Raw genomic sequence first — 12022 nt, 5'->3', positions numbered from 1 at the left:
TGGGTCAGACCAAATGTTTAGGGACGGGGCAGAGTTGGGAATGCTGTACGTTCCTGCTCCTTTTGTTCAGTTGGGACCCAGCAGTTTCCAATGAGGTGAGATATAATAACCCAAACCCCAGAAGGGAAAAAGATCAACAACATTGAAATGACAGATAGCTAGCCGAAAGCATCCCTTATTGTTCTAATATCAGCACCATACACCTTAGAAACCTGGCCCGGTGACTTGCACCAACTTCTGTTGTTTTCAAGCAGGCATAATGGGCCAGGTTTGCACATCGCAGGTGGATGACACAGGTTGGAAAATTACCTGGCTCATTACGACCCCCTCAGGAAAAAATGCCCCATCAGCCTCGATTTTTGCTCTGGAAAGGGAGGTATGGGATTGAGTCAGGCCTGCTGTCCCCTAGACACAGGTTGGAGGCAGCTGCAGGTTTTGCCGAGTGCTGAGATATGCTGTTTAGTACCTTCCTACTATGGGACTTTGACCCAGTTATTTTGTTACATATTAGCCCCTCACTCTCCGCTATTAATTCCTATGGCTCCGTATAGCCTGCATGGCAATGCATGGCAACCCATGCCTCCTACTCACCACTCTTTGCCCTTACACCTCTTTGACCTACCCATCGGGAAACTGATTAGATCTGATTGAATGCTGGTAATATATCTTACTTGATTTTATTTTCCATTGAAGTCAGTTGACAGGGTGTAAAACTAGTATTCCACCCAATCTAAGGAGTTTTCTGCGCTGTGAGCTTGGTTTTAAATTACATCAAAATACTTAAGTAATATATATATAATCTTTCATTGGACTGTGTTGATATATTAATACATTTGTTTGTTATTATGGTAAATTTGCTATTGTTTCATTTATTTGGATAAATATTTTTCATGAAACAAATCAAGTTCTTGCAATTTTATTTAATTGCATATAAGGCCTTGTACATATTGCAGTTAAAATCATCAGTGCGTATTGTTCCATTAAAGGGGAACCAAACTGCAACTATTTTGTTCGTATACTTTATCTCCATATAGTATTGGTTACCTCGCGGAAATGAGAAAGCTCATTGTCCTGTTTGCAACCTTAGGGTTTACATGTTAGATGGGCGGAATTCTCCCAACGAGATCGTGGCAAGTTTGGTGGTGGAGAATCTGGCAGAAGCCAAAAAGTTGGAAACCCACCAGCATAATATTGCATTGTAATTCTCCCAGTGATGGGTTAATGGCAAGTCGCTTTTCCTGCTGGCAAACAGCATTTGCTTTCAATTGTGTCTCTTGAATGCTCATTAAAACAGCTGCCCGCTAGCATCCTGTCAGGCCTTTCAATCTTGTGTCATGCCAGTGGGACGTTACATCGGCGCTAATCCAATTGCTAATGAGTGGCATGCAGAAGGCGGTCCCTCGTCTGCACTCTCTTCTTTCCTTATCTATGAAAGGCATACTTTGTATAGAGCGCAAGAAACAATACTTTTCACTGTATACCAATACATGTAATAAATCAAATACTTTGCAGAGACGCAGGGGTGAGTGCAACAGCTGTCTGCCATAATGCTGCACTGTTCCTGATGCGCTATTCACCACTCTGCCAGGGCAGAACGGTTCCTTCCTATATCTCCATGCCAAGCTGGTCTTCATGGATGGCACCTTGCTGCTGGACCCATGAACCCTTCTGTCTCATTGAGTTGGATAAGTACTGCATTTGGGGTTGGTGTGTACAGGGGTCTCCTTGCCTCTGGTGCCACAAGGACTCATGCTGCCACTGTAAAAAAGGTCCAAAGTTTGACTGAGGATAGATGTGACTTGAGTCTGGGGAGAAGGAGACGTGGCCTAACAAAAGCTCCAGGTGCAGTGCGTTGAGGTCCAAGGGGACACGAATACGTCACAGACAATGGGCTCGGGAATGGGCTATTGAATTAAGGAACAGATTTCTTGATGCTGCTTACCTTTTCCCTCTGTGTTGCTGACATCCTGCACAGTGTGACAAAGACAGGTGAGCTGGAGAGAGTGATATGAGTATGCTGTTTAAATATGGCGCTTCAAATCTGTCAGCCGAGGGTGCCAGTGAGTCAGGAGAGTCGGAAGGGAACTTGCTTATGCATAATTTATAAGCTTCCAAGCACAAAATTTGGCACGGGATCCCTCTATTCTGGTTGGTGGAACAGGCGCTGCTGGAGCTGCCTGCACCGCACTTAGTCACAAAGTAGGAGAATTCTGCCCGTAGTTTTTTTCACTTAATCCACAATTATTAAACAAACAAGTATTTTGGAAATGTTAAAATATTTTTATTTTTCACTTCTACAGAGAACAGAAAAAGTGGACTTTTCACTTAACTCTATGGCCGACCCAAAATTTGTGTTCTATGACCACAGTCTCTTGGAAGCTGTTAAAATTGGTGACCCTAAAGTCCATGAGTTTTTTCGTCTCCTTTCACTTTGCCATACAGTGATGCCTGAGGAAAAGCAGAAAGGTAAGAAAGGTTGTCAATCTTGAGTAAGAGGAGGTTCGCTAATGAGAATGAATAATGAAGTTGAATTTTTACTTTTTTGTAAGATTAAATATTTGCCATTCTGTTGTCAATACTGGAATTACACTAGTTTCACTTTTCATACACAAGTGAGAAAAAAACCATGCTGAGGTATGTTTAAGCTATAAACGATTAAATACAGAAAAGCAGTTGTATAGGGCTGCATTTAGTCTTACCATTAGCCAACAGGTTTTGGAAGTTGTCAGGATCTGACACAGACCTGTGGTGGTGAACTGAACGCAATTCCATGGCATAAATACGGTTAACACATGCTTGTCGCTGGATCATGTGGTGGGGACAGTTTTGAGGACAGGAAACCCACATCATCTGATGGTCATTCAGGAGCTTATGCCATATTTAAAGGGCAGCCAGTCCTGTATTAGAGTTGGAAATTAGCTTGCAGGCTTTTAAGAGTGCTCTCCAGCTTAAGTCTCCAGCTTCTGATTTTCTGTTGCTTCAGCAGAAAAGGATGTTCCAAAGTCCAGGAAGAAAATTCCTCTATCATCATACAAGATCAATTGGTGGCATCGCTGGTTTCCATTGAGGTTGAGATGCCACAGTCCAACGAGCACATCCCTTCCAGCGCTTGAGAATAAAGAAAGACAAGGAGGATGATTCCCATGCTAAATTACCTTTCACCTTCCTTGCAACCAGCCTCCTAAATGCCCTCCCCTTAGGGCTTCAGATCTGATGTGGAGATGCCGGCGTTGGACTGGATGGGCACAGTAAGAAGTCTCACAACACCAATTTAAAGTCCAACAGGTTTATTTGGTATCACGAGCGTTCGGAGTGTTGCTCCTTCATCAGGTGAGTCCTGATGAAGGAGCTCACCTGATGAAGGAGCGGCGCTCCGAAAGCTCATGATATCAAATAAACCTGTTGGACTTTAACCTGGTGTTGTGAGACTTCTTACTGGACTCAGATCTGTGATGCCACTTGAAAGGATGATCCCTCTGCACTTCAATTGTGCACTGTCCCTTTAAATTTTAGACTCATTGGGCATAATTGTAGGACCCCTTCATAGCAGGGTGAAGCCATAAAATGCAGCAAGCTGTTAACAAGATCGCTGACTTTGGCGGGACCATAAAATTCTGTCTATGTACGTCACCAATAAATTAATTTCCTGTAACAAAATAGTACTGAAAGTCGTCAGAAGGCTCCAAGCCCCTACTCCTGTCTATCAGAGGTTGTGCCCATTATATCTCTATAGTGTGATAAACAAGCATAAACAAGTCCTGTCGTACCAACAGTCCTGAAGGACAGGTGTGTTTGCCCTTACAATTTACTCCTCAATTCAATTGAGTTGATAAGCAATGAATTTAAGAGATTTAAGAACATAAGAAATAGGAGCAGGAGTAGGCCATCTAGCCCCTCGAGCCTGCCCCGCCATTCAATAAGATCATGGCTGATCTGACGTGGATCAGTACCACTTACCCGCCTGATCCCCATAACCCTTAATTCCCTTACCGATCAGGAATCCATCCATCCGCGCTTTAAACATATTCAGCGAGGTAGCCTCCACCACCTCAGTGGGCAGAGAATTCCAGAGATTCACCACCCTCTGGGAGAAGAAGTTCCTCCTCAACTCTGTCTTAAACCGACCCCCCTTTATTTTGAGGCTGTGTCCTCTAGTTTTAACTTCCTTTCTAAGTGGAAAGAATCTCTCCGCCTCCACCCTATCCAGCCCCCGCATTATCTTATAAGTCTCCATAAGATCCCCCCTCATCCTTCTAAACTCCAACGAGTACAAACCCAATCTCCTCAGCCTCTCCTCATAATCCAAACCCCTCATCTCCGGTATCAACCTGGTGAACCTTCTCTGCACTCCCTCCAATGCCAATATATCCTTCCTCATATAAGGGGACCAATACTGCACACAGTATTCCAGCTGCGGCCTCACCAATGCCCTGTACAGGTGCATCAAGACATCCCTGCTTTTATATTCTATCCCCTTCGCAATATAGGCCAACATCCCATTTGCCTTCTTGATCACCTGTTGTACCTGCAGACTGGGCTTTTGCGTCTCATGCACAAGGACCCCCAGGTCCCTTTGCACGGTAGCATGTTTTAATTTGTTTCCATTGAGATAGTAATCCCATTTGTTATTATTTCCTCCAAAGTGTATAACCTCGCATTTCTCAACGTTATACTCCATTTGCCATATCCTCGCCCACTCACTCAGCCTGTCCAAATCTCTCTGCAGATCTTCTCCGTCCTCCACACGATTCACTTTTCCACTTATCTTTGTGTCGTCTGCAAACTTCGTTACCCTACACTCCGTCCCCTCCTCCAGATCATCTATATAAATGGTAAATAGTTGCGGCCCGAGTACCGATCCCTGCGGCACGCCACTAGTTACCTTCCTCCAACCGGAAAAACACCCATTTATTCCGTCTCTTTGCTTCCTGTCGGATAGCCAGTCCCCAATCCACTTTAACACACTACCCCCAACTCCGTGTGCCCTAATCTTCTTCAGCAGCTTTTTATGGGGCACCTTATCAAACGCCTTTTGGAAATCCAAAAACACCGCATCCACCGGTTCTCCTCCATCAACCACCCTAGTCACATCTTCATAAAAATCCAACATGTTTGTCAAGCACGACTTTCCCCTATTATTAAGCTTAGAATAATTAAATGTACATTTAAAAGGCAGTACTTATGACAAAACCAGTCTAGAGTCCAAAGAAGTTTGGAAAATGATCACCAATAGATCTACTATTTCTTGTGCCACTGCAAAGCAGTCACCCAGTCTGCGTTTGGTGTCTCCGAGGTAGAGTAGACAACATTGGATGCAGCGAATGCAATAGACCTGATTAAAGGAGATGAAATGAAGCGCTGCTTCACCTGAAATGAGTTTTTGAAACCTGAGAGGGTAAACATGAAGGAGGTAAAGGAACAGGTTTTGGACCTTCTACGATTGCATGGGAAGTTGGGCAGTGGGTGAGGTGTTGGGTTTGATGGAGGAGTGGACCACAGTGTCCCAGAGGGAACAGTCCCTGCAGAATACTGACAAGTGGATTGAGGGGAAGAGGTATTTGGTGGTGACATCATGCTTGAAGTTGACAGAATGGGCAGAGGATGATCCTTTGAATGCAGGTCTGGTGGGTGAAAAGTGAGGACAAGTGGCAACCTATCCTGTTTCCAGGAGGGTGGGGGGCGGGTGAGAGCAGTGGCACAGGAGATGGTTTAGGCACAGTTGATCATCCAACTGAATAGCCTGATCCACTCCCATGCTCCCGCCCCCCGCCCATATCCTTTGATCCCCTTGGCCTTAAATGCTATATCTGACTGTTTCTTGAAAACATGCAACGTTTTGGCCTCAACTAATTTCTGTGGTAGCGGATTCCACAGGCTGACCACTTTCTGAGTGATGAAATTTCTCCTCATCTCTGTCCTAAATGGTTTACCCTGTATCCTCAGACTGGGAACCCTGGTGGAACACCCCCACCAATGGGAACATCCTCCTTGCATCTACCCTGTCTAGTCCTGTTAGAATTTTATAGGTCATTAGAAATGTCCGTCATTCTTCTGAACTCCAGCACATACAATCTTAACTGACTCAATTTATCCTCATACGTCAGTCCTGCCATCCCAGGCATCAGTCTGGTAAACCTGGATGATGTGACCTGTTCTGTAGTCTGTCCAATATTAAAACTGGGTGGTTTGATTATTAGTGATCAAATGAAGGCTTGAATTTTTTTTACTGTGAAGAAGGCACAAGATATTTATACATAGAGACAATGGTAGCGGCGGCTGAGAATACCATGAGTAGACCACGGGTGGGATTTTATGGCCTCGCGCATCCTGAAACCGTAAAATCCTGCCCGAGGTCAACGGATCTTCCCATGCTCCGCCCGTCGCCCGCTTCGATTCCCGCAGCAGGCGAGGCATTAAATTCCTGTCCCTGAGTCTGCCAACATCCCAGAAAAGTATAATGGATATCAGGTTGTAAACAATTATCCATTTACTCCTAAAATGAAAAAGAGTTGAGATTAATTAGCATTTTTATCGAGATCTGTGAATAATGTGTTTCACAGTACCATGGGGAAGAGGACAAAGGAAGGCTTTCTTGAGATTAGGTTAGAGCCTTGCCGACAAACCCATGAATATTACAGACAAACAACAGTCACCTGAGAGCAGAGAGCAGACATTGCAGCAGCCAGTTCTGCACCTGAAGCAGACAAAATGCTGACTGTTGTTACCATGCGGAACATGAGAGGGAGCTTGTGCTCAGATTGAAGGGACCAGGTTTCTGAGGATTTAAAGGAGGCTGCAAGATTCATTTAGCTTGGTGTTAGAGGAGAGGAGTCTGTAGTGCAACGCTTGCAGTGAAAGCCAGATCTGGGGTTGGAAGTTACTCAGCTGGGAAAGTGAAAAGGAAGAAAGCCAATAGGAACTGAGAATTTTAGCCTGGCTCCTGGAAGATGAAGTGTCCACTTAAGTAATAATTTAACGTATAACTGTAGTGGGAAAATTTTTGCTGTGCTAAAAATTAAATGAGGAATCTCTTTCTGTAGTATGAAGTATAAGTTGCGACAAAAAGAAAATAGTATTTAGTCAATGGTATTATTACAATAAAATTTTATAATGTGAAAGCTTTCAATGCAAATTATAATAACAGAACACTGGTCTAAGTTTTTGGTCAATAGTCAATACCAGCTTGTTGATTGTAGAGGAACTCAGCAATGGCAATTCCGTCAGGTGAAGATGGTTAGATTATCTCTTCCTGAAGATCAGTTTTGCCTGGCACTCGTGTGATGTGAATGTCACTTGCAATTACCCACCCAAGCCAGAATGGCTTCTTCAGATCTTAGTGCATGGTCTGCTTCAGTATACAAGGGGGGGCGATTCTCCCAAAAAAATTCTAAGTGTCGAATTCACTGGAAAACTGGAGTAATTCACGTTGGTTTTTTCAGTGGGATTTTGCACTAGAATCTCCCACATTCTGCGCAATGCAGAGGCCACCAGTGTGTATTTCATTACATTTCAGGGGGCGGGGCCTATTCACGCTGGAGAGACTGAAACTAGTGGACCTCTGCGCATGCTCACTGTTAGCCTCTGGTTTCCTGGCCAGCTCAATCACTGGCCAGCCTGGGACCCCCACAGTGCTGCCCCCCAACCCCTCCACATGGCCCGATCGAGGCCTCCGACAATTCGGGAGCCACCCGCCTCCCCCCCATTCCCCTCCCTGGCCCCAGCAATGACGATCCCTCCCACACCCCCACCCCCGGCAGACCCTCTGCCCAGCTGACCAGCCCATCCCAATCGCTGGCCTCCCGCCAGCCCCCACCGATCCCAATGCAGAGTGGCAGCGGGACCCCCATCTCCACTGATCACCCTGTAGGCTCCACCCCCAGCAGGTCCCGCCCCTTAGGCCCAGGCCCCCTTAGCATGGGCACATTGCCCCTTGGACAGTGCCAGGGAGCACAGGCTGGCACTGCCAGGGTGCCCATACCCAGGGGGCACCCCCCCCAACCCCCTGAGGGCCCCGATTGCCCCACACTCCAGTGGGGTCGGGCTGTTAGTCCCCTGAAAGTGGAAAGCTGGTGTAAACTTCACGAGAGTGAAACACTCTGGTGGGGTGGAGATCTTTAACCTGGTGTTGTTAAAACTCTTACGGGGTGGGAGATGCCAGTGGGTCCAGAGAATTCAGTCCTGGCCCCGCAAATAGCAGTTAAATAGTATGTAAAATATTATTTAAATGCGAGCACTGTCTCCCAGCCGATTTCTGGTGCCGCGCAGATACCACTGGAAATCTGGGCCTGGGATTCACAAGCGCGGTGCGAACGCTTGCAGGGGTCCCACAAATCGGCCGATGCACGATTCTCCCGGCCCGCTGTGCTACAAAATTAGCGCAGCGAGATGGGAGAAGGGCAGTCAACACATCTCATGACAGTGAATGTATAATCAGTAGTGAACACTCCCACTCTTGATCATTATAACCTTAATATGCCTTGTGATTAACAGTATCATATAAATGCAAGTTTATTTTAAAGAAATGTAACTTTTTGAGCAAAAGAAAATCAGATTTGTTGGCCACGACTTTGCATGCCCATTGGGAAATGGGCTATCAGTCGAGAGGGGCATAGAAATGGTGGCAAAAGACATCAGGAGGGACCACCTTCCGCCTTCCCCCACCTCCACATGCCACATTCATGATGAAAAAGCCAATCGATGGCGCCAGTGCTTCTCGCTGCCTGCTGAAGCTGTCAACTGCATGGACAATGGGGGATTCCTGGGGCAAGAAGGTGGGTTCTTGGTTTTTAGATACACTATGGAACTGCAGACAGCCTTCTGATTGGACAGCACCTTGTGGAGGCAGGCAGTTTACCTTAATTGGATGGCGAGCCTGGCAGTGGCCTCTTAATTAACCACTTCCAGGTAGATTGCTGACATGGTCCAGCTGCCCTGCCCTCCTGCACGGACCTGCGACCAGCATTGGATTCTGATGTTTTAACTTATCTTGTGATGACAAGCCCCTGGCTGTTGTTTGATATCTGGCATAACAGAACAGCAGGAAGGTGCACAGGGTTGATGCAATCATAGATTAATATTTTAATGAAACACTCATGTTTAATTACGTATAAAATCAGCTGTAACTTTGTTAAAAGTAAATTATATTGACAATGGTCTTTGCTCAATTACTTGAGCCATGAATAATCAATTTTAACTCATTGGTATTGAAAATAACTCTAATTTTCTCAGAGGTATCTCGCTTTACAGCACTCTTTTTTTTTGTAAAGGTCTCCTAGTGTATCAGGCTCAGTCTCCAGATGAAGGTGCACTTGTCACTGCAGCAAGGAACTTTGGCTTTGTATTCAGGTCCCGTACTCCTGAGACAATAACTGTAGTTGAAATGGGTGAAACTAAAACTTATGAATTGCTTTCCATTCTGGACTTTGATAATGTGAGGAAAAGAATGTCTGTAATAGGTAAGCTTACTGTTCCTAAAATTAATATAAATGATTTTTACCCTCAGAGTGATTGTGACCAATAAGCAATATTCATTTGCTTACATCTTTGGTTTATTTTGTTGCATAGTACGACATCCTGACAAGAAACTGTATTTGTACTGCAAGGGTGCTGACACCATTGTGTTTGAGAGACTTAATTCTTCATCTCAGCATTTAAGAGATATAACTACTTCACACCTTGATGTAAGTAAATATATAGATATTGTTAAAATCAATAGTAACAATGCAGTTTTTATCTGGATAGATTAGTTTGATTGGCCAGTTTAAGGGATATGCCTGTTAGTGGTTTTATTTGATGAGTGGTGACTGGCTCATGCGAGGCACGTGGAGGAATGGTGAGCTTGACACATGTGCGGCGGTGGGTGGTAGGTGGCAATGATGGTACGGTTGGGATTTAATGGAGATCAGAAGGTACGGGGAATCCAAAAGCAAAGTTACTCTGTAGGGATTTTATCTGTGGGAGATGGAAGGGATGGGAATGGCAAAAGCAGGTTGTGGATGGCATGGAAGGATGAAAGGAATGAGATGGGGATGGCATGAGAGGAATAGCATGGGGAAGAATAGAGTGGCTTGGGACGGTTTTTTTGTGAGAAGAAGGGATCGCACAGGAGGGGTGAATGAGATGGAATTGGTTAAGTGTGACAAAATGGTGTGGACAATTATTTGATGTAACTTATTACACAAATGCTATTATTCATGCTAAAAATATGGAATCATTTCATTTCAATGGAAATATTTTTACAAAGCTGTCAGATGAATTAAAAGAATATATCAGCATTGATTCTTATAGACAAAACAGATGATAATAGTCCATGTCCTCCAGAGTTTCAACACAGTCTAACTCCTTTGGACATGCCACTACACAAGCTTAAATTCAAGAAAGAGCCATTATAATGCTGCTATGAAATTCAAATCCTTAAGAAACAGCTGAGCTTCTTCTCAGAGGCTGGAATGTAGGCAACCAGAGTTTAAAGTACTGGCTGGGGAAAGTGCTGCGTGATCACACCCGATCCTTAATCAAGGCCAATTAAGGTTGTTGAGTTCATTGTGAGCTTATTAACAAAAAATATTGTGATTTTCACAGTGGAGATGAATTGCATGCACTGCCTGGGGCAGACAAGGTGAAGAAAGGTGGTTACAAAGTGGGGAACCCACAGAACTGCCTCAGCTCCATAAAAGGATTTATGCAACAGAGGGAGCCCCATCATAGACACATAGGTGCTCTTGGTGTTGCGCATGGAACGTTGCAATTAAATGATCGAGCGATTTAGGGGGTCGTCATTCTCTTGGCACCATGGGAGCAGAAGAAAAGGGTGTAAAGCTCCCAATGACAATTGGATGGCCTCACTGTCATAAGAAAGGCAGCAGCTAACAGTGATGCATGACTCTCATATTTTGGGCCCAATGGCAATAAGGAGCAACATCCTCCACAGGAAGATCAGAGCCTCTGGTATCTGGGGAAGAGGAGAACAAGGAAGGACAGGAAAGACATGGGAGCCATATCCTCAGCATAGGATAAACTGGTGAAGTCAGAGCAACCTGCAGATGACTGAGAACCAGTGCCACTGCATTGCAACACTCCAGGCATTTGATTACATATGTCTGTGACCTCGTTGCCAAAAAGGTTGAGGAAAGGTTGAGGGAGCTAGGGCTTTTCTTTTTAGAGCGGAGGAGGATGAGAGGTGACTTAATAGAGGTTTATAAGATGATGAGGGGGATAGATAGAGTGGACGTTCAGAGACTATTTCCTCGGGTGGATGTAGCTGGTACTAGGGGGCATAGTTATAAGGTTCATGGTGGGAGATATAGGAGGGATGTCCGAGGTAGGTTCTTTACTCAGAGAGCGGTTGGGGTGTGGAATGGACTGCCTGCAGTGATAGTGGAGTCGGACACTTTAGGAACTTTCAAGCGGTTATTGGATAGGCACATGGAGCACACCAGAATGATACGGAGTGGGATAGCTTGATCTTGGTTTCGGACAAAGCTTGGCACAACATCGAGGGCTGATGGGCCTGTACTGTGCGATACTGTTCTATGTTATAAAACATAATGAGGGCGATTTTCCCCCCAAAAATCTAAGTGGTCAACAGGCAGGAAAATGGGAGATTTTCTCGCCCGGTTGTTTTTTGGGAGTACTTAGTGGGATGGATTTCCGCATTCTGCTTCACAGAGTCCGCTGGAGGATTCATGCTGATAAAGGGGAGGGTGGGAAAGCTAATCCCGCATGAGAGGCCAGCACCAGCGGAATCCCTACCCTCCCCATACCGGGCAGCCTCGATCACCACCCTCCCATGGCTAGCCTGTCCCTCCCACACCCCCTCATGGCCAACCCCGATTGCCCTCCCTCCCAACCCCACCGAACCCTAATGCAGAGTGTCAAGTAGGTCCCTCCCCCCAGCATTGATCAGCCCCACCCCCAGGTAGGCCCCACCACCTAAGGCCACACACCCAGTGGGCAGTACTATGGTGCCAGGTTGGCACTGCCAGGGTGCCAGGCTGGCAGTATCAAGTGGCCCGCCCAAGGG

General features: G+C 45.5%; 1 protein-coding gene across 2 annotated transcripts in view; it reads left to right on the top strand.

Annotated features, from left to right (window-relative positions):
• The window catches only part of LOC144500941 (phospholipid-transporting ATPase ID-like), a 222035-nt gene that overhangs the window by 129554 nt on the left and 80459 nt on the right, over positions 1-12022 (top strand). For both annotated transcript variants that reach the window (XM_078224474.1, XM_078224515.1), the window contains 3 exons: positions 2301-2466; positions 9267-9455; positions 9565-9680. In XM_078224474.1, coding sequence (XP_078080600.1) covers positions 2301-2466; positions 9267-9455; positions 9565-9680 — 471 coding nt within the window. The remainder of the gene's footprint in view (positions 1-2300; positions 2467-9266; positions 9456-9564; positions 9681-12022) is intronic.

This window comes from Mustelus asterias, chromosome 1 (genome assembly GCF_964213995.1).
Source record: "Mustelus asterias chromosome 1, sMusAst1.hap1.1, whole genome shotgun sequence".
Lineage (NCBI taxonomy): Eukaryota > Metazoa > Chordata > Chondrichthyes > Carcharhiniformes > Triakidae > Mustelus > Mustelus asterias.
Note: the sequence above shows the minus strand (reverse complement) of the source record. Positions and strands in the feature narration are given on the sequence as shown.